Genomic DNA, 23,475 nt, shown 5'->3' on the forward strand with positions numbered 1-23,475 from the left:
AACAGCAGGAGCTCCTCCTTACAACTGCATCTGACTCACAGTACTGCAACACCGCACTTTAGTGAAGTACTAGTCAAAATCTGAATAATAGTAGTAATATGATTATTTATGATTTGATTATACACTACTGTTTGAGTTATATACACAAATGTTTTAGATTAAAAAAAGAAAAAACTTTTCTACAGCAAGGATGGATTAAATTGATAGAAATGACTTTTACACTGTTCTTTTGCACTTTCTATTCATCAAAGAATTCTGAAAAAAAGTATCATGGCACACACACACACACACACACACACGAGTGCACACACGAGCGCACACACACACACACACACACACACACACACACACACACACACACACACACACACACACACACACACACACACACACACACACACACACACAAGGACAACATGATTTCACAATATTATGGAAAACTCATCAAGAAATCATGTAGAGACTTGATTTTGTCCATCAGATTTGATTCTATTATGATAAGTGGGAATATTATTAATAAGCAAATATAGAAGTAATATTATTTTATAGCTCAAGGATGGCTGCTGGCCTGGGGCCAGTGTGAGAGAGTTTTAGGCTAGTTGCCAATAAAAGTTTTGCATTCACTGATCCATTTTTTATGCCCTGTAAACTTAATGTTTGGCTTTCTGTGATGTATTCCACATTGCTATAGCAAATTCTGATGATTTGTGACCAACATAACTAACTGACTAACACAAAAATAGCATAAATGACTGTTATGTGAAACACTAAAAACACTAAAATCGGTGATATTTTGCATCGTAATGTTATAATTTTCCAGCAATGACGCTATATTATTTCATGCTTGTTGCAAATGTTCTTTTTTGTAGAAAACAAATCCGTAAGAAAAATAAATAAATAAAACTATATTTTTAAGCAAAAATAGCATGCATCTATATATATATATATATATATATAAAAATATAAAAATAATAAGATCTGTATTGTTGAGCCCTGCCTGGTTACACAAGTAGCAAAGAAAACATTTGAATAAAAAAGAAATAAAAAAATTATAGGCATCTCTTCAAGTACATTGTAAAAAAAAGTCAAATAACCTAAAAACATTTTTTTTCCATGCAGGGCCATTGCTTGAGTTCTTAGGGAGGCCATGAAATGTTTTCTTTTTAAATTTAGTTTACATTATTTACACTTTTTTTAAGAGTCAGGTCAGCTCATTGCTCCTTGAGGAAACAACAGTCTGTTTAAAGTGTAAATGGGGTCCATTTTGATTTCATGCTGTCTATTCTGTGATTCTCTCACTCTGAGATACACTTAGGAGTTTAGGCGCAATCTCAAACATGAAATGATACAGAAATTGAGCTGTAAACTTGACAGGCTTTTTGGAGTATTATGACTAGTGTGTATTAGTGAAGCGATTCACTTCTTTCAGTCCTGTAAGACCCAAGATCAAGGATCAGAAACTCCGCTCGATGATGCTTTTGCTTTGGAATAAAGTGTGCGTGTGACATGAATGTCAAATAACACCTGTGCATGCATCTCTGGCTTACTGAGCAGAGAGAGAGAAAAAAATCACTCTTCAACGTCTAGAAGCTGAAGATCCATTCTTCGACTGAATGATGAGCATGTTCAATAAGGCAGAAAAACACTGACAGATTGAGGCATTTTATTTCAAATCTCATGTCGACTCATCAACATCGAACATCATTACACTGTACATGCCTCATCGTGACAGCTGGATACACACACCGACCAGCAGGGAGGATGGGAGTGTTTAAACGCACATCAAAGAGACAAAACTATACTTCAAGAGCGTATCTGCTGATGAATGAGGACAAGATGAGAAAGACTTAAAGGAATAGTTCAGGATAGGATAACCTCAGATAAAAGATAACCTCAATCTACAGCATTTTTGGCACAGTGTACCCCCAAAAATAATTAATTTGGACTCGCCCCTTATTTTCTTTATAGAAAAAGGGTTACATGAGACACAAATGAAGTGAATGGAGCCAATTTTCAGTGGAAAAGCATTGAAATCATTTGAAAGCAGAAACGAGAAACACACTACCATTCAATAGGTTTGGGTTGGTACGATTTTTTTAATGTTTTTGAAAGAAGTCTTCAATGCTCACCAAGAGTGCACTTATTTGATTAAAAATACAGTACAAACAGTAATGGTCACAGTTACGTTCAGATAGTTTTGATTTCATTCAGTCACATGTTTCCTTTGTCTAGTTTCCAGCCACTTATGAGTTGTCATGGTTACTGATGATTAGTCTTCTTAGTTCAGGTGTGTCTCCTTATTAACCTTGTTTGTACCACTAATGTTCCTTTGGTCCCTCAGTTCATGGTCGGTTGTTGTCTGTGCAATATAGCACACGGTTTCGTATGTTGGCTGGCTATTCTGAGTTCATAATAAATCTTATGTTATTTTATAATCATCTTTGTCTCATGTGGATCTAAGCGTTACAGTAATACTGTAAAATATTATTATATATTATTAATTGTATTATTTGTTTTATATTTGAATATATATTAATATGTAAATTATTACTGTGATGGCAAAGCTGAATTTTCAGCATCATTACTCCAGTCTTCAGTGTCACATGATCCTTCAGAAATCATTCTGATATGCTGATTTGCTGGCTGCTTAAGAAACATTTCTAATTGTTATCAATAATATCAATATTATTATTCTCAAGGTTGAAAACAGTTGTGCTGCTTAATATTTGTGTGAAACCCAAGATGTTTTTTTCTGGATTCTTTGATGAATAGAAAGTTCAAAAGACCAGCATTTATTTGAAATAGAAATCTCTTTTGACTTGTTGGCCTAATGTCTTTACAGTCAATTTTTATAAATTTAATGCATCCTTGCTGAATAAAAATATACATTTCTTTCAAAAATCTTACTGACCCCAAACTTTTGAATGGCAATGTAGAATTTTATAAAACCCCTTACATTAATTCTTCTCTTAAAACTTGTATATTAAAGTTGGTCCCTTTAATTTTTGGTTGGTTAATTTACAGTCAGTTTTAGTCATTATGTTGTCATGGCAAAAAAAAAAAAATTATATTGGATATTATCATATTTTAAGTGCCTTAAGGTAACCCACAAATGTAGCTTTTTATTAAAGGAGAGACAAGTAAAAATCACCAGTATGCCACAAGTGCTGTCATTTAAGCACAGCTTGTACTGAACCTTTAAAAGACAACAGTACCTGCTTTCTCCGGGTAGAAACGAGGTGATGGGAACGTTCTCCTGGCAGTCTTGGTCCGGGTGCCAGCTGGCCTTGCAGGCGGAACAGAACTCAAGTGTGCAAACGCTGCACCGCACCAACTGCGGAAGCGGCGTGTCAGACTCCTTCAGCTGGCACACGGCCTGGCACGTGGAGGACGGGCACCAGGTCCGGCTTGGGTCCAGCAACACCTCTGTAGAGATGAGAGATCACACGCAGTTTCCGTGAGTGTTTATTTTAGGCTGCTTCCAGCTGATGCAGGCTGACAGGTCACCATGGTTACACCATCTGAGATGGAGGGGTAATAGAAAAGAGCGGCTTCGGCCTCATCTGCCCCAGGAACGAGATCCCAGAGCTGCTACTTATCATAGCTTTGCATAAATTCATTAGTTCAATTAGATGTCATTAAAGCAAAAAGCTGCATGAGGCCTGTGCGTTACAGTGATTGTACGACTGGGCACAATAGGTGGCGGAGACAAAGTTGTTCAATAAATAATAACATTTAGTTGTAGCTACATTCACGTATTCCGATAAGACGTGAGTGGTGCTTGTTTGTGCGAAAGATCTGGATGTCTGGGTGTAGCTATGCAGTTGCTAATTCATTCTGCTAGGGCCTTGCGAGGTGATTTTGAGGTGGTTTCTATATGTCTTGAGTTGCTTACTGATCCACACCAAAACGGTCCACTCCAAGTCTCTATGATTATCTAGTCCCTATATACGCCTTTGATTGTTGCTCTAATCAGAATTTAGAGATGTAACTACCCATTTCATACTTGCTCATCTGCCTGATGAATGCATAAAAGGCCAGTTAGTGGCATGCTGTATGGCTATGGTTATGTAATGTGTGGTTGGGGGCAATTATGTTAGAAAGAGGCCTTTCAGTAATATCGGCTGTCTTGTGTCAGGATGGCATGCTTTTTTGTATGTCCTCACGTGCACTGCAAATCTCTCACAAACTAAACACACTCGCGCTCAGCCTCTCTATCTGACACGGCAGGCCATGCAGGAGCGTGTATATATTATAACCACCAGTCCACTCCAGTTTCCCGGAACACTGATGGGCTAAATGAACGCATTTTTACACTCTCTATGTAAATCTCTCATTTATGAGGGTGTTGCCTCCATGGTCCTCATATGAAAGCATGAAAACCTTGAAAACAAAGTAAGGAGAAACAGAGGTCCTGTTTACACCTGGTTTTAATATGCGTTTTGGTAGATCGGATCACAAGTGGATGACGCTTCATACAGGTGTAAAATGCAAGTTTGTCCACTTAAAACTGATTTAAAACTGCTTTCATAGTGTAGACACTCATGTGGTTAAATGCGTTCAAAACCACCTACTTTCCACCTACTGACCTAATGTGTAAATATTACGGGAAGCGCACTAGCCAGACTGGATTTAAACTTTGTCTGGATTTAAAAGTTTGGTTTGAAGATGAGAAACTTGCACAATGTTCTCTTACCATTTCTGATTTCTAACACGCGCTCACAGTGTTCAGCGTGGTCTTGCGGATATCAGATCAGAAATGAAAGCTGTAGCTCTGTGTGTGTGTGTTTCCGTAGTCTCCGGTCGTGTAAATTGCGTGACCTGATTTCATCCATTAGATCGAATGATCTGAAAAAGGCCATATATTTACCCACCCATAGACCCTGAGAAATCAGAAGAGGTTGAAAGTGGATAATAGAGACAAATTAAAACACCAGGTATAAACGGGAATGTGCCTCCCTCGTCTACTTGCGATCTGATCGACTAAAATTCATCTTAATATCGGGTGTAAACAGGGCCAGATAGCATCGGAACAACTGCAACACGTAACTACATTTATTTCCCTCCCTTATGTCTTTTTCAAAATGGGCTAATGTAACGCACTGGAGGGGGTGGACAGAGAAATGTAACGCACTGGAGGGGGTGGACAGAGAATATCTCTCTAGCAAATGTATCCTGTGGTTCAAACAACTGGAGACTATCAGAGCCTGGGATCCCCTACTGAAGAAAACGATGAAAGAGAAGGTATATGGCACAGAACCTCAGATCTTATCTGTGTAAGGGAACCTTCATGCTTTCGATCAAGCCTATCCAATTAGCAATAGTCTAATTTACTCTTTATTAGTCTTTTAATCTAGGAGATTTCTGACTAGAAGCTACATTTGTTACAATTAAAAAGCATTTCAGGTCAGCATACAGACAGAGCGGAAACACAAAGAGTCTTCATTTACACTTAACTCTTTTTAAAATCCTGGGTTAAGTCTATTTTAACCCTGGGTTTCACACTTGTAATTTTCATAAAGGGTTTGCAATGCTTTAAACTCTGAATTATGAAGATATGCTCTGGAAAATGTGCCAAAGGTATGAAGTTGTCCCTCTCACACTTCAAATTGTTAGCCATTGGTATTTTTTTTATCCGGGATTAATGTCATTCTGGATTTTAAAGCGGTTTATAGTTTACCTTGGGTTCGTAACTAATTCTTAGTGGAATAGGGTTCCAACAGCCGTTTATAAAATAGGAGTCCACTAGAGGTACTACTAGCTAGTTTGTAACTCTATACTTAATTTGGCTGCACCATTTGTTCTTAACCCTTGTGAATTATCCGTGTATCATTCGTTCAGTCATTTGTTTTATAATATCGAAAGTAGAAAAATAAGAAAACGGCTCCTTTTTATTTATAAAAAACACACACAAAAAAAACAAGAATTCAGCTCGATTTTTTGTTTTTCGTTGAGGGGTAGAAAAATTAATAAACAGTTTGAATATTCGACCTCTGCATGTGGGTGTAAATGTCAACATCACATAGGTCTTAAGGATTAAAGTCTGTCAGTTAAAACAAGAGCTTATTGAAACAGTTTAATTAATCTGATGATTTATAATTATCTTGGTTGGAGACAATTCCGTAAATATTTATTTTATATGTACCGTAGTCACGTTTCAACAAGTTTAATTGGTGCTATGCAAAAATGTTTAGTAGTGCGCAAGTTGTACCTTAGTGCCCCTTTATAAGGCTAAGTTGTAACTTGTTTGCATCAAAACTGCGCAAATGATAATGAGAAAAAATAATGAGGTACAGTTAAACAGTGTCAGGCTCTCATTGAAGAAAAACACAGTACAGTTAAAAGCCTCCATTCTGTGACAGCATAAGGTCAGCTGGACTTACACGAGTCCAGTGCAGGTCCACTCACATCCCTTTCATCCTCACACCTGCACTGGCCTATTTGTCTACAGTGAGTCACTCTGAGTCATCTAGGACAGCAAGAATGGAGCTCACCATCAACATGTACACGCACACGCACACACTCACACACACACACACACGGCCTCTTTCCACTTACCCTTCTCAAACTGCAGCTTCCTGTACCTCTGCATTATCTCTGTGGCCACCATGCATTCAATCTGAGAGAGAAAGAAAGTGAAAAAAGCAATTATTAAATAACGTGGATGGATACAAAAGCACTCTTCGCTTTGCAGATATTGCATTTAGCATTCAATTTGATCTGGGTAAACACACATCTGACAACATATACGGCTTCTAATCTAATCACTGTCTTGAGATCAAACAACACAGCAGGAATATGCATGTTGAATTTTCTGGTGATTCTAGAGTTGCAGAAAAGACATACTTCAGCTTTAAGGATTGCAGGGGGAAAAGGCACATTAGTTGCTCTGATGCTTTGCATCTGGGTCTGATTCATCTGGTTTAGCTGCTTTGATACTGAACGAGCCAGCCATCCTCACAATGAGCCTGCAGCGCCGAGGAGGAACCCTGCCCTCGGACTGACCTCATACTTGGAAGGATTTCGTGGTGCAAGACACCGAGGGGAGAGTCAGAGTGGAGAGGTTTCAGCATCCATTTTATGCTAAAAGAGCTTTAATCTCCTCTTGATGAGATGAAGGTCCATTTTAGGACTTTTTTTTGGACGGTTAAGTATTTGTTGTTTTAGATGCAATGACTATTGCAGCGTTTGTTAAAAAAAATTAAAACCCCTTTAATCCTGACAAATTCATCCTCTTCAGACTCCCCACCAAGATTAACATAACTACATTATATAATGCTTAACAGATCATTAGTTAGACACAGTTATTAATTAGTGAATAGTTCTGTATGTTATCTGTATCGTAAGGGCCCTTTGTTTAAAAACCCTGATAGTAAAATTAAAGCCCCTGACATGAATGCTATCCTATCAGTAGACCAATCACAACTCTGTTTTATAATAATAAATATGTAGCATTAAAAAGCTGTGCAAAATGCAGGAATATGTATATTAGCATCCAAAATTTTGATAATTGTGTAAGATCTTGTGACGTTTTTTTAAAAATTACGATAAAAACAGCATTTTAAAACAACTGTTTTCTATGTGAATATATTTTAAAATGTAACTTATTGCTGTAATGACAAAGCTGAATTTTCAGCATCATAACTCCAGTCTTCAGCGTCACATGATCCTTCAGAAATCATTCTAATATGCTGATTTCATGTTATTATTGAAAAATTTCTTATTACTATCAATGTTAAAAACAATTGTGCTGCTTTATATTTTTTTGTGGAAACTGTAATTTGTTATCAGGATTCTCTGATTAACAAAAAGTTAAAAAAGAACAGCATTTTTTTTGTTTTAGCATTTGAATAGAAGACTTTGCAGTTGTTGCTCGTGTATGATATTGCTTAACTATATCGTATGATATAAATATGAGACAAAAACACATACAGGGGCATTTTTGCCCCAATATCTTGCATTTTAGGGGGATTCTAACTGCCTTTTACAGGCTTCATCATGCAGTGATGCAGATGTTACTTTTGAACGGTAGTGTATGCTGACATTACCTCATTTTCTTGTAAATGTCCACGTTTTGGACAGGCTGAGTCTGGACAGCTGATGGCCGTTTCAAAGCCCTCTTTTATGAGAATTTCCACATACTGCTTCAGGCACTTTAAAAGGATAATAAGACATAAAAAAATAAGTTCATAAAATAGAAAATATGGAAAAATACATTATGTGTAAACAAATTCTGCAGTTAATTTTGTGTTTAATTTGCTCAGTGAGAGTGTGAGTACAGAAGCACAAAACCACTTGTAATGCACTGTTAACTTCCTCAAAACAAATTACGCTGTATAACATCTCAATCTAATGAAGACGCAGTCACTTGTCCAAGACTAATTATCCTTCATTGTTAGCAATTTGCAAACTCACGGTTTTAATAGGCTGTGAACAAAACATATTGTATTAAAAAATAATAATAATAAGAACAAAATAATAATAATAATTTTCATCTGAACACACCAAAAACTAATTGTGTATTTGAGCTTTTAGGAATGTTTGGCAAGGCAAAGTCTGAATGAGTTGTTTCCATAAACATGCTTTGCTTAAGACACAAAGACAGTTTTGTATCTAGTGAGCTAAGACACAAGCAAGACAAGGCTTCTCAGAGTCAGATGAGGAGATGTTTTCCCTTTACCCTACTCTAGCAGCTTCCTTTCCCCAAATGTTGCCTACAACCTCAAGATATACATAAAACTGCTCTTAAATCAGTACAACAACACAGCAAAGGGAAAGTCAAAACAGCAAACCTCATAGGGTTGAATAAGACTGTTTATTAATGGACTATGAATCACATTTCTGAAATAAATTTAAAAAACAGTTCAGTTGGCCCGTGGATATTCCGTCTATAGCTGTGAACTGTGCTTATATATAGACACATTTCAAAATGTCTGAGGCTTATGTAAGAATCCCACTCATTTATTTTGAGACGTTCCTTTCCTATAACAGTGAAACCTAAAGACAGAAATTAAATATAGAGATATTCATAAAATATGGCTGAAAGCACACATTATTTTAAATCTTTGTGGAAATCTCTCATCTATTCTAAACTTTAAAAAAAAATGTAACCCTAAAATCCATTTAGATGTACTCACCAGGGTGCAAAAGATGCATTGGCACTGGGTGATGGTGGTCATTTGCTCCAAGGGAAACTCTCCCAGGCACAACTTACAGGTCACCAGTGGGTCCAGGGCCAAATCCCAGGTGGGTCGGTACCTAGCTGTGGTCATGATGCCTGCTGCAGAGCTGAAACACAGAATGGCTGTTATTAGACAAAGCCTACACAGTTTAATACACCTATACAAACGGCACAAAGCTTTTAACCGCTGTCAATCTAAAGTGCCGATAAGTGCTTCTCAGCGCTTATATCCACGGCATCACAAACACCAGCTCTCTAAATGCACATCAAATTAGCCACCAAATTAGGTGGTGAAAGGGGCAAATACATTATTTACCCCCATTTATATTCTGTAGCGTGAAGAGGTTTTCTGAGATGCGTTCGGGATTCTAGTCTGACTGTAATGGAATGAAAAGTCGGACCAGATAGACGGAGCAATTTTTCGGCTTCTGCTGCTGAATGAAAGATGAGTTCACTGCGTGGTACTCCTTAAATGAGAAGGGTAGGAGAGAGAGAAAGAGAGAAAAAAAAAGTACATTACTCTCTGCCTACGTCTCCTCTTTTTACAGTTTTTCAGAGAGGGATATTTTTGGAAGTCTCGACTATGAGACACTTCCATTTTCTCACGCTGAAGTGGGCTGTTGTGCACAGAGAGGCTCGTGTCTTAAGTGTTTACAGGAAGTGCCTGTGAGAACGTCAACACTCTGCTTGGCTGCTAAGCAACGAGGGAGCAGGGAACCGCTTCTGCAGGTCGAGGAACGGGCAGGTTATGTTGGATATCATATGCTGAGAATCAGTCAGGATACTTTTAGACATTTCAGTCAGTGATGCAGAGTTGTGTGATGTATTAGTTGAGGTTTAGTGCTAGTTATGGGAAGGCGCTGACACCATGCAGGTGCCGTTTATGTCACCTTTCTATGTCTACATCAAATAAAACATTTCACTCACTCTGGCTTTGTCCTGTTACATAAATATTTTATATGGAAATGTGCTACAACTAGTTGATGCCACATTGCTAGGTGTTTTGAGTGGTTGTTAGTGGTTTTTAGCCAGTTTGCCAGAGCATCATCAAGTGCAAGGAATTCTCCACCAATCAGAGAATCATATCAAGCCAATCTCGCCAAAATATCTTTTTAGCACACACACCCACTTTTTTCTTCATTAATCATAACGGTTGGACATCCTTTATGTCTGTATGTGGGTTTTGCAAATATTTAACCAATAAAAAGTATTTAAAAAAGTTTGTGACTAAACCTTGTAACTCCAAATGGGTCATCAAACTGTCGGTAAAACCTCAGAAGTCCACCCCACCACAATTGTGACGGCCTGCTTGTTTGTAATGCAAGGGTAAATAAAGAACTGGTTCTTTGACTAAATTCATAATTTTCTCAAAAAACACTACATATGTATTTGAGGAGTGGAGAAGACTATTTGTCATCCTAAATAGCCTGTGCGTAGCACTTCGCCTTTAATAATAACATGAGATTTTGGCAAATTACACTTATGTCTGAAATTCTCCTAAATGTGACTATACTGTTTTACTCTCATTAAATCTGTCATGTACACATCTTATAATCTTTTTCTTAACCTCTCACCTTAAGTATAAGACATTTCTCAGAGAGCAGAGTGGCTTTGCATAAGACAATCAAATGTTATTTGCTCTGAGCATAAGCACAGAATTAAAAACAAATCCCTAGTGCTACAGACGTTAAAGGGCTCTTAAGCTCTCATTCGTCATTTGCACAAAAAGTCCTGGCTGTTTCCGCTTGATAAGTCAAACGGGGTGAAGTACTGATGGCTTGATGATGCACCAACGCAGCCTCCAGTATCTCAAGAACAGAGACGCCAAAGAAAGCTGATTTTGCTGGTCGAGCTCAGAGGTCTTACATCACTCTTCCTTCAACCTGTCACAACCTGTCTTGCTCGTCCACATCCATCCATCTCTGATGCTCGTTCTCTCAGGCTACCACCTCATCTGAGCAGCAGATAAAAGAGACCACATTAACTATATATCTCATGAATCAGAACTTAATGATTCTTGAGTGTGTGTGTGTGTGCGCTTCTTCAAACCCAAAATAATCTTTAATAGAAATTGTTTGGAATTAACGATTCAGGTTCTGATTCAACTTAACCATTCCTTCCCAATTTACCCACCCACTACATCCGTCGTCTAGGTCTGCAGTGACAAATGTTCTGTGAGAAAAGGCGGTGCACGAGAAAGTTCACTGAGCTGCATTACTCAGAAAGCAATTATCACTTTCCAACAGAGAAACAATAACAAGGAAAAACACAAGTAATCCTCAACAATGCAGCCCTCGGAGAGAACATCACTATGCCCTCATTTCAGTTTCTTATCAGATCACTGAACAGAAGAGAACAATCATTTATCATGAGCTCGGGCTGCAATATGATTTACAACATTATAAAAATACCCTCAAAAATTCATGCGATGCAACTTGGGATTGTTCACACAAAAATGAAAATTCTGTTATCATTTACTCATGTCTATGCAATATTTCTTTCTTTTGTGTTTTTTGCCCATACAAAAAGTCAGTGGGGTCTAGAGTTGTTTTGGACTTTCATTGCATGACAAAATCAGATAAATATTAATAAAATATGTTCTTATGTGTTCAAGAGAAGAAAGAAAGGCATACAGGATTGGAAAGACATGAGGGTGAGTATATGATTGTTTGCTAGCCACTATTTCTATTCCGCATGTAAATGCAGCTTACGTCACTGAACATATCATGGATTGATGATGCACAACTCCGGACGGGTCTTGTTGCGTGCGTCCGTTTTTAACATGTCTTGACTGCCGTACAGTCTGACCTTGAAGGCTACAGTGTGACAAGGCTTAAAATGAAATTGTTCATCCCATATACTTATATGTAGAAAATATGTAGTTTTATACAACCATCATAATATGTTATGTTTCATCAAAATGCCAGACCAAACATTGTAATGATTAGGATGTGATGATTTAAATTATATTATCATTTATGCTTTTAAAGCAGCAACAATAACTATTGTAACTACTATGGTATTTTGGCAGACAATAGTTTCCAATGGAATTTTTTGTTGCTCAAATGGTCACAAACATACTAGTACATATTGAGAGTATTACTTATACAGAGTCTTATAGATGTTCAGATATGAAATAGGTGCAGAAGCTGGAACTTCTCAAAGCCAAAGGTCTTGTGCCGGTCTCCAAGTCTCCCCTCCATTATTTATTTTCAGAGAAATGGGTCAGTCTCACAATGAAACCTGAGAAGTACATGCCTGAATATTTCAAGATATGGATGCCCCAGTCTCCACAAACATGAACACAATGTTCCCTCACTCTCTTTATCTGACTTATGGGTTCTACTCAATCATCCTTGAAAAGAGCAGAAGCATTTACCTGCCCCATGGGCACAGTTCAACCTCATTTATCGTAATATAAAATATTTCACCATTAACCATTGTGTTGTAGTACTGTAGGGCTTCATAACACTTTCAGATAATAATTGCCCAAACGAGATCAGTCGGATGTCAAAAACACACCAGACTGGGATGAGAACAGGCATAATTTAATGCTTTTCCCCACATTATAATGAATCAGCAGGTAATATACAATTATATACAAATATACAAAAGTCACACTAGACTTTGAGCATCTGCAGCGTCTTTTTATTAAAGTCCCCCTGTGGTGAAAATCAAACTTTTAATTCTGTTTATATGATGTGGTGTTTTTAATATGCTTAAAAGGTGGCATAGCCTATTATGCCCATTTTCACAAAATGTAATATAAATGGTGTCCCCAGAATGTGTCTGAAATTTAAGATCGAAATACCCCCCAGATGTCTTATTATAGCTTGTCAAATTTGCCCCTTTTAGGGTGCGAGCAAAAACGTGCCGTTTCGATCTTTTTTGCACCCTCAGATTCCTGATTTTCAAATAGTTGTATCTTGACCAAATATATGGTCTTATCCTAACAAACCACACATCAATGGAAAGCATATTTATTCAACTTTCAGATGATGTATACATCTCAATTTAAAAAAAATTGACCCATGTGACTGGTTTTGTGGTTTAAATGTCCATTTATTTAAAACAATATTTTTTTAACTTTAATATATTATAAAACATTATTATAAAACATGCTTGAATTATTCAATTATTAAGTCACTAAATTTTGAAATGTCACTCCTAATCCTCCATATGTAATAACCTGCCAGTTTTCAATCTAAGGTCAAAATAAACTGCTAACATTGTTTCTCTTCTAAAAAGCCAGCAGTTTGTGAGCTTAACTACAACTAACAGTTAATGAACTGAATAACAAAGTTATTTGCTCAGAACATCTAAATTCAACACAAGTTGTTTTTCCAAAACGGTGTGTTAAGCACAAGTATAAAATGGTGGCAATAAAATAAAAGGCACCCATGTTCAATAAATAATCTAATTTATTAATGATAACAGACACAAAAACAATTTCTCCACTAAGTATTGCGGTTAATTATAGCCTAATGCTGTGTTCACACATCATGTCTGAATTACTGTAATTACGAGATGACAACTCTGAGATTTCACTCTGAGCGGTTCGCGTCATTGGACTCAGAATAATTAGTTTCTATGGCAACGACAAAATATTTAACCACTACATTATTTCATTAACTTAATGCTATATGCTCTGGCAAAATAATGAAGAGAAAAAATTCTCACCAGCTATAATAAAAAGATGAGAGATGCTTAAATACATTTAACTGTTTATTTTACATGTTGACATGTTACATGTCATAATTATGATAATTCCAACATAACAATAAAAAAAGCATATCTGTAGGCTGTGTATCGTTGGAAAGCAACGCACCACATTTAAATGGAATTAAAATCATGTATGAATATCAAATCGCCTTGAATGGCTCATCCAATCAAAATGCTGGACTACCCATTTTAATAATAGCTTTTTGACTACAGATGTATTGTACTAATATAAAAATTCTGGTCAATATTGAAAAGTCAATCGTTATTTTTTGCAATATCTCTCTGTAAAGCTGCTTTGAAACAATGTGCATGAAGAAATTAAATTGAAATCGACTTAAAATGAATTAACTATTTTCATGTTATAGCTGATAAATGGACGATATTAGTATTCTATATTATTTTGTTTAAATATGAAATAAAGCACTAAAAACCCGAATTAATCCATTTAAATTGCATAACAACATTATAAAGTAACGTTCTAAGGAGGTAAAACAGGTTTTGATGTGAAAATATTGGAATTTCCCAAAATGAAGGAAAACCAGTGTGTTTTCATAAAGCTGAGCTGGTCTCTGACTGCAGGCTGTGTGTGTGTGAACTCGCTGAGGAAGTAGCCTATATCAGCCCTGAGTCTGTCTTTCTCTAAAGGTCATTCCTGGCTTCCTGTCAAAAACTATAACCTCATTAAACTGCCATTATACCAAGTGAATGTTAGAGTGGCATAAGACAAATATCAATTGGTTTCATCAATGAGACAATAAGATAATTTTGACTAAAGTCTCTTTAAAGGGGTTATGATTATGCATTTTTTTAAAACTGAACGGTATCGGCTATCTGTATGACCACACAGTCTGTTTACAACATCTACTATTGAAACAGATGTTTATCAACCAATGCCTAGTCAGAAGCTCTGTCAGACTCTTCTTTGTTGACTCAGACTCGAACACTGGGGACTAGAGGCTCGACTCGGACTCGAACTCAGGTAATGGTGACTCGACTCGGACTCGAACTCAGGTAATGGTGACTCGACTCGGACTCGAACTCAGGTAATGGTGACTCGACTCGGACTCTTCTTTGGTGACTTGAACTCTGGGGACTCGAGACTCGACTCGGACTCGAACTCAGGTAATGGTGACTCGACTCGGACTCTTCTTTGGTGACTCGAGGCTCAGACTCGAACTCAGGTAATGGTGACTCGACTCGGACTCTTCTTTGGTGACTCGAGGCTCAGACTCGAACTCAGGTAATGGTGACTCGACTCGGACTCAAACTCAGGTAATGGTGACTCGACTCGGACTCTTCTTTGGTGACTCGAGGTTCAGACTCGAACTCAGGTAATGGTGACTCGACTCGGACTATTCTTTGGTGACTCGAGACTCGAGTCAGACTCGAACTCAGGTAATGGTGACTCGACTCGGACTCGAACACTGGGGACTCGATAACAACACTGTTGTACAGTGTGTGTGTGTGTAAGTATCTTATTATAAGAAGAATCGGATCGGGACTCTGTATTAGCAGATACTCAATAGTATTCAATGACTAGGGTTGGACGCGTGTTTGAACCAGACACGTCAAAGCAAACGTTGCTTTACTCTTCCATTTGTCCTGTTGTCGGGAGTAACTCATGTGCATAGAGTACTTCAGAAATTGAACATGCTTTCATGATTATAATGGGTTCTATTTGCTTTTGACGCAACACATGGTGCAATGATGTAAAGGTTTTTGTTAATGTCTTGCTCTAGAGGCAGTCATATCAGTGAAATGCTCTTTTTATATTTACAGGATGTTTTAACGGTCATGTCATGATCCCTTTCAGGCAACTCAGTTCACTTGGCAGCCATCTTGAAAGGCCAGAAATCTACTAGGAATATTTAATATACTTACAATTTCTACAGATAATTAAAGAGATTTATTTCACAGAGAATTTCTTCCGAGAATGCAAATGTAAATGTCAGACTAACACATATACTACTAAGAGTAAAACAGACAGTCTGGACTTTCATGGAAGACAAGAAACTAGTGCATAAAACTAAAAACTTCAAGTTCTCATGACCCTGTGTGGACAAATGCACACACGTGTAACTGTTCTCTCACTGTTTGCTTGCCCTTGCCAAATGACCCACATTTATCACCCAAAAGCGATTGAGCACTATATTTTTGGCTCAGTCTTTATAAACGTCAGGAATCCCAGAGGTGAAACACTCCCAAAGAGCAGACAATTATCTTCAGGTCTCAGCAGTAAGATCAAAACTGAAATGTACAACAGGCTGCTTTACTGAGCTGATACATTGCACTTTTTTAATCAAGGTTTATTTTTGAAGTTCAGTGACTGAGGCAAGGCTACAATAACAATTTGGAGAGAAGGGAAAGGCGTAGCCTACGCCAGACACTAGTCCAAAAAGGTTGAATAAAAATATAATTCCTTGAAGTGCGTAGATCCAAAAATTCGCTCAAAAATAAAAAAATGACAAAAGATCCGGACACGAGAAATAGTTGTCCAAAAAAGCTCACATGAATTTATTGTCGAGAGGCCACAAATAAATTGCAAAAATGTGTCGTGTGACACACGGCACTGATGAAGGGTTGAACCCGAAAACTTTTTGCACGTACACTTTTTACACATTTGCACCAAATTATCAAGGCTGTATTACAATGTTTGTAGAGATAGTATCCTTTTTTGGAACAAGCACAATTTGCTTTGCCTTAAACAAATCCAGCAAAAACCAGTTAATAGCCAGCTTTACAAGGTTTCTAGCTTGTTGAAGCTGGTCATTTGCTGGGCCAAGGTGGTTTAGGTGGTTGATCAACCCAATGGGCTGATGTTGACCTATAGGAATGAGTCAAGATGGTCAATTAGTCATTCAACAACTGTCTAGCCAATTAGTATGGTCCGATCTCCAATACCAAACACATTAAGTATACCCAAAACCCATTTAATTATTGGCTTCCCTATGACAGATTATTTTACTATTAGTCAAACATCTGACTAAACAATAAAACATTTTTTTTTACTTTTGCTCATCTCAATCTGGTAGATCTTAGTTAACTGGGCCAGAGTTGGTAGACCTTGACTAAGCTGGTGGGGACCTAATTGAGCTAGTAACTGAGTTAAGTTCCAAAACATAGGCTAGTTTGAATTAGTTGACGAGTAAATACCACCTTAATCTGGTATGACCTGGTTTCTTCAGCAATATAAGCTGGAGAACCAAGATGATGAATGAAATGCAGTTTAAAAATTTCACATACTGAGTTGACTTGTTAGGAAGACAGCAGATTCACGAGGAAGTGATACAACAGCAGAATGAGTTCTCAAACAGCCTGAAGGAAGAAGATCTTGGAGAACAAAGTTACGCTGTTCAAAGGTTACAGGAGAATGTACTGTAAAGGTCAATCCTCCAGAATAAGGAGAAGATTTTTCTAATGATCTGAGGTCACTCTGCCTAGCGTCTACAGACGGTGGAAACCATTTCCCAGTGTGACTCTCTGTGGTGTGAAGACAAGGATTTGAATGGGAATGCCATGTCAGAATAGTACTGCATTCAAATATGAAGAGACATCTTTCTTCTCAGAAGTCTTGTGGCTGAAAAATTAAGAGGATATGACAAGCATGCTGCTGAGTACTTATTTCTATTGACACGATCAGAGACCGAGAGCCCTGAAGTTATCTGTGAATGCCATCTGTTGCCACTCAAGGTTCTTGAGTGACAACATATGTGAGAAAAAGTAAAACATTTAGCCAACAAAAACAAAAGCAATGGATGAATATGTCTGCACGTCAGTAATAAAAGGTCTTTTCAAAATTCAGATACTTTTTTTTATCCGTCGTAACTTTAAAAAATAACACAGTTATGAAGAGCACAGTAGCACCTATAGGCAATAAGTTGTGAATAACCTCTGAATCACAGATGCTAAGGACAGGACGTGCTCAAACTGGTCTCTACTAGCAAACACATCCTCACTGGAAAACACTTCATACATTCTGGCTTGACACTTCAGACATCTCATAGTCTTGCAAAAGCCAAATGAGTGCATGAAAAAAATGTTTAGAACATTATTGTACAAAACAATTAGCTGGCACAAAATGTTCTGTGTCTTACAAAACCTTACAGAACTGAAGTCCTGCGTTAAAAAAAAAATGCAACTCAAAGGATGAGTCAGGTTTTACTACTTTGCTGAGCCAATCAAAGTTCCTCTTGAACTCGTAAAATAGTGGTGACAAGCCACAGCAGCAACCCAGAGTTTGAATTTTTTTTCTTCCTGTTTTAAAGTTTTTGAGTTGTGAGATAAAGTTTAAAATAGCAGGTTTATAGGAACTATGGTGACATTGTGAGATAAAAAGTTGAAATTGTGACCTATAAAGTTGCAATTCAAATAAATAAAGTCACACTGGGGAATAAAGTCGCAATTATGACAAATTAAGTCTTAAAAAAAACTGAAATCACATTTTTAATAAACTCATTTTATCTCATTTTTAATGACTGAGGTTCCATAAATGAAAATGCAGAAATGAATGGTAAAATGTAGTGGTTAAAAAACACTGCATCATGTAGGATAATACCATTTTCTTCATATTAAACTGTTGCTGAATTGCTGCATTAACCATCATGTTGGTACCTGAATTTGGATGATGTTGTACAGTGTACAACGCTTTGAGGCAAAGCCTTGCTCGATTTTACAGCCTTTACTGTCTGAGGAGTTCACACGTTGCCATCAAGCTATTAACATGCAAATGTCTCATTCTATCACCAGCCACATGTGGCAAAGCTCGATGCTGTGGGCAGGTGTGTGCGCCAAGTTTTGAGTGGGCACCAGCTGTGAGAACTGAATAAATAAAAAATCATACCCGTCAACCAGGAAGGCTTAAATCACATCAGACAGGCTTGCAGTAAGCTTTTTCACAAAAAACATCTCAATGATCTTGTTTCGGTTTGAATGACTAATTTTCTCACTGGAGTAATTAAAACTCAAGCAAAAAGTCAAACATCTGTATGACTTTAGTGTTGTTTAAGCACCCATATTATATATATATATATATAAAACTATGGTAATAACTTTGACTCGTGTGAGTCTTTTGGTGTGTACGCAATGAATCCCAATGTGTTCTTGGCACACTCTCTTTGGCAAAATTTATTTTGCACATATGCAACTTTTATACACTAGCCTAGTCTACTGGGACTTATCCTGCGAAATATCTGACTCAATCAGATCTGAACCCAGCTGAGGTCACCTTCTGCCGTGAGCCAGCCAGTCTCCTGCCTGCATTACAGAGCTTTGCCATAACTGCTTTCTCATCCACAGCTGTTGGGCAGCAACAATGTACCTACTGAGATCACTGATAGGAATGACAGACTAATAGAGAAAACACGGTATGTTATTAGGAGACTGCATTAGATAATTCTCAAAAAAAATTCTAAAGAATCCTTACCGCTTTCTTATGGCAAAACAATGTCTTGAGTGATAAAGGCATCGCAGATTTGATTTAGGAGGAATTCTGTGGTAACATTATGGCATATTGAAGTAAGCAATTGGCTTATATGATTGAAAAGTTCATTATTCGTTAGTTGGTATGGCAATAACAAAATCCTGAGTTAAATGTCTGTTGTCATACTGCATCTCATAATTAAATTGCAAAATGGTTGCACATATGTCCAACTGCTGAACATAAACAGCTTTAAGTGCTCTGTAATGCATTTAGTGCATCAAATGTATGTGTGTGGGGGCTGAAAAGGTCAAACAAGGCCATATTATGGTTACAATACACATACAGTATGCTTGTCTGAAGCACATCTAGATTAGAACACATTTGCAAAGCAGGTCAATGTCTTCATGGATTTCCCGTAAAAATTTCCAACTCAGGTGCATTAAACGGGACGACCAGGAAGAGTTATTAAAAATTCAATATGGCCAGGTCAAGCTATTCAGCATTCTTTGTTATTAAAGTGTTACATCTTATTGTATTAGGAAAGAGTTATACCAACAGCATAAATCAGAGTACGCTAGGCGGTATGATGATACAGTATATCATGATGACCACAATATAAAGTATTGTCTCGTAAAGTATTGTTTATATCACGGATTCACGGTGTGTGTAAATATATCCATGTAGCACAGTATTACTAAATATTAAAAAGAGCTATTAAGCGCAATAAGCCGAAAAACAAACTCAATGTGGTGTTCACACTCAGACAGCATGCAATCCCGAATTCAGTTCTCTTTTGCAGATAATTGCACTTCTTGAATGGTCAAATACACACACACACACACACACACACGTTAAAATCCCCATCGTCTTTATATAAACACAGTTTGTGAATGTGATGTCTTATTTGAGCCTCGATTTCACTCGCCGACAGTTTTGTGGATATCGCAACAAATCCCTGAAATCTGAAGCAAATCAGCACTCGTCCACGTGAGTGACAATGGCGGAGTGTGTATTATTAAAGACACGATCTGAGAGAAGCGCTGATGCCAGTGAAATACCAAGCATGCTAAATACCTGGACCTGTCTGCGACTCAGAGACCCCCTCACAGTTCAGAGGGAGGAGCCATAGGCCTCCTGCTCCTGTGTTCAATTCACGCACTGTCAGTCGATAACCCGCAGAACTTTCCACAACGTTTGCAACTTTGCATGTTTATTATCATATTCTTGAGATGACTGTTGTACTTGCCACTGTTGCTGCTGGGTCACCACAACCTTTGGCTGAACTGAAGTCTGCGAGCTGTTATGAACAGCAGAAATAAAGCCTATCGGAGAAAAGAGTTTTTTTTTTTTTTTTACCATTCAAGCCACCATTACGACTAAAGGACGAATACTGAAAGTTAAACTACAGAATGTCTATTTATGGCGTGGAAAGATAAGTGGCCTCATTTGGGAGTGACTTTCTGACTGTTATGAGCCACACACTTATCTAATCTCTGTTCTACTTTTTTCGGGTGAAACTGCATAACCGTATATCAAACACAGTGCACAGATCAATAATGTTAATAAAGTTTATAGTGCATAACTGTTCTTCAGTCAAGGCTAAAATGCAGAAGTGGGCTTGATGTTAGATGTAGGACAAAGAGTTTGATGTTAATGCTTTAAAAATACTGTCAAGCATAAAAGTCAATTCCAACCCAAGATAACACTAATCAGATAAAGACTCTCCCGTAATGTAAACAACAGACCGCCACTATCTCATTTATAAGATAATATTTGAAAGAAAAAAAAATGCCATGCCAAATAACACAGGTAGCATTTCTCAAAACTCTACTTGTCAAAGATAAATACATGTCTCCTTCATAGTAACCCATCTAAATGATGACTTTAAGCCAGTAAACTAATGAATGCTGGGTGTTGTTGAGTAAATACCACAGCGGGACTGCACTACCAAATGTAACTGGCAGTTAGCAACATGGTGTTGTCAAACCTTTGCAGCCGCTAGTTACTTGAGAGGACCAATGGGAGGAAATAATTTTTTCCTGGACACTGACTGGAAGTATTTTGATAAACCCTCTTTCCTAAAAATGCAATCTACACAAAAAAAAGTATAGGTGTATGATCCTACCAACTGAATTCTCAAAATAAAAGATGCCTAAATTATCAGGTTCCTCCTTAATATTTGAAATTTGTTTATTTGCAATTTCAATTAGTTATGGCATCTACTTGTAGGCCAACATAGAGGGTTTTGGATTTGAACTACACGTTTCAATTTTGCATAAAACATTTGCGAATAATGCAGAAAAATATCTATAATAAAAATGGAAATTGCTTCAATCGAGGAAGCCATAGGGGATCTTTTTTCCTACATCATAAATGGCTTGCACCTCAGAGCACGTAGACGAAAACTAATAAACGCTGTCGTGCATTCAGATGCCTGGTATTTAGTAAATGCAATCGTGTGACACTTCTGGGAGGTCATTAAACCAAATCATTTTGATGACAGGCCTTGGCTCAGGCATTTCAGAATGATCAAACCAACATTTGAGATGCTATGCAATAAAACTGGTCTGATGGTTAGTCCAGTTATCCAATCACATCCACTGTTGAGGCACTGTTTTTTGATGCACATCAAGGGATTTATTCGGTAAATGTGTCATAGTTTATGCGCATGTCTTCTTATCGAATAAAAAATAAATACATTTCACCTCAATTGAGCGCATACAAAAGGTATGCACATTTTTATTTATTTATGTGCATTGTGCATCTTGGTGCATAAAAAAATGTGTAGCCTAAACAAAAACAAAAAAAAATTTTATACAAACAACTTATTAGTCTATACATTTAATTTGGTGGGGCAGAGAAACTGATACTTCTGATATTGGGAAAAAATAGTATTAATTCTTCATATTACCATATATCCTCAAACCTACTACTTTTGTTGACAAACATTTTGAATATGATTAATCATTGGTTTGTTTTAAAAATGATAACCTCATCCTTGTCTCCTGTCTTCTTGCAATATTACAAACAACGTTCAAACCAAATGTACCTTCCACAAAACATTTACTTGAGATGTCAACAGATGCATTGAGAAGATCCTGGTACTTTGGAACACACATTCAGTTTTCACGACACAGGGAGGACCTTATTCCTTTACACTGCACAATCCCCAAAAAGCATGGAAAATCCCTATAACTCAAAGCTACTTACTGTCTATCCATGGAGTGTTCAAGGGTTTATGTCAAAACTTAACAATCTACACAATCCTGATCCTCTCTAGACCCCTGCAGAGCACCAGCACCTAAACTGGAGCACATCAACTCCTCAAACACCCGAATGGGTCATTTCATATGAATATTAGCATCATCTGACTGGACTGGCCAAGGGTCCCACGATCCCAAAGCAGAGTGTGCTGCCCTGCCTACCTAGGCAGCTTTTTTTAGGCATTACAGCAGCATTTTTGGACATCACGATGCCCCAAAATGCTGTCTAGGTAGGCAGCACACCAGGTTTTAAAAGCCAGCCCATCTTAATGTGACAGTATGTAAGCTATGAACATACAATAAAAGTAAACAGCCATCTTAGACATCAGTCGGGTAAACAAATCTAGGCTATATGAGAACTGTAACGTTACATCCAAGAAGAAAGTGGAGTTTCGCCGTTTAGCCAAATGTAACGTTAGATCATAAAGCATTTCCAAAAATGAAAACAATCAAACCGAAATTTTGATATATTGACAGCTGACATAGACATTTGTCTTTGAACGAAAGAACGTTGCACAAATCCTATTGCATTAATGAAAGTCAATATAGTCGTATGCAGCGAATACTGTGGATAAGCAAACATTCTAGTTTAAGACAGACACGTTCATCATAGCTATCTGTAATTGCACGAGCGTTTTACCTTATGTCTTCATGTAGTTTTGCAGGCAGATATAAGAATCAGCTGATCCGTCGGACGCGTTGTGAAGACGCCATTAGTCTGAGTATTTCCTAGCACTGTTCTGTTCTGTAGAGTAGACAGCGCGTCTGTACGTCTCTATATATTTGTAATGTGTCTCTGAAGCGAAGCGCAGCACTAGCGCCCTCTATCGGGTGTAATGTACACACTATTATGGGGCTTTAGAAAAGACTTTAGGACCTGCTACAGTTTT

General features: G+C 37.5%; 2 protein-coding genes across 3 annotated transcripts in view; both read right to left on the minus strand.

Moving 5' to 3' along the window:
• Positions 1-23,420, minus strand: part of rnf144aa (ring finger protein 144aa) — a 29,528-nt gene extending 6,108 nt beyond the window's left edge. The window contains exons 1-6 of one of the 2 annotated variants that reach the window (XM_079632785.1): positions 23,226-23,411; positions 9,498-9,648; positions 9,138-9,288; positions 8,049-8,153; positions 6,559-6,619; positions 3,216-3,426 (exon numbers count right to left, since the gene is read on the minus strand). In XM_079632785.1, coding sequence (XP_079488911.1) covers positions 3,216-3,426; positions 6,559-6,619; positions 8,049-8,153; positions 9,138-9,272 — 512 coding nt within the window. In that variant the 5' untranslated portion in view covers positions 9,273-9,288; positions 9,498-9,648; positions 23,226-23,411. Of the gene's footprint in view, positions 1-3,215; positions 3,427-6,558; positions 6,620-8,048; positions 8,154-9,137; positions 9,289-9,497; positions 9,649-23,225 lie in introns of both variants that reach the window. The other variant, XM_079632784.1, reaches the window with a different exon arrangement.
• mboat2a (membrane bound O-acyltransferase domain containing 2a) overlaps positions 1-23,475 on the minus strand; it is a 241,599-nt gene that overhangs the window by 156,712 nt on the left and 61,412 nt on the right. The gene's annotated exons all lie outside the window — the stretch shown is intronic.

The sequence above is a fragment of the Phoxinus phoxinus genome (genome assembly GCF_949152265.1).
Source record: "Phoxinus phoxinus genome assembly, chromosome: 13".
In the NCBI taxonomy this organism is placed as follows: domain Eukaryota; kingdom Metazoa; phylum Chordata; class Actinopteri; order Cypriniformes; family Leuciscidae; genus Phoxinus; species Phoxinus phoxinus.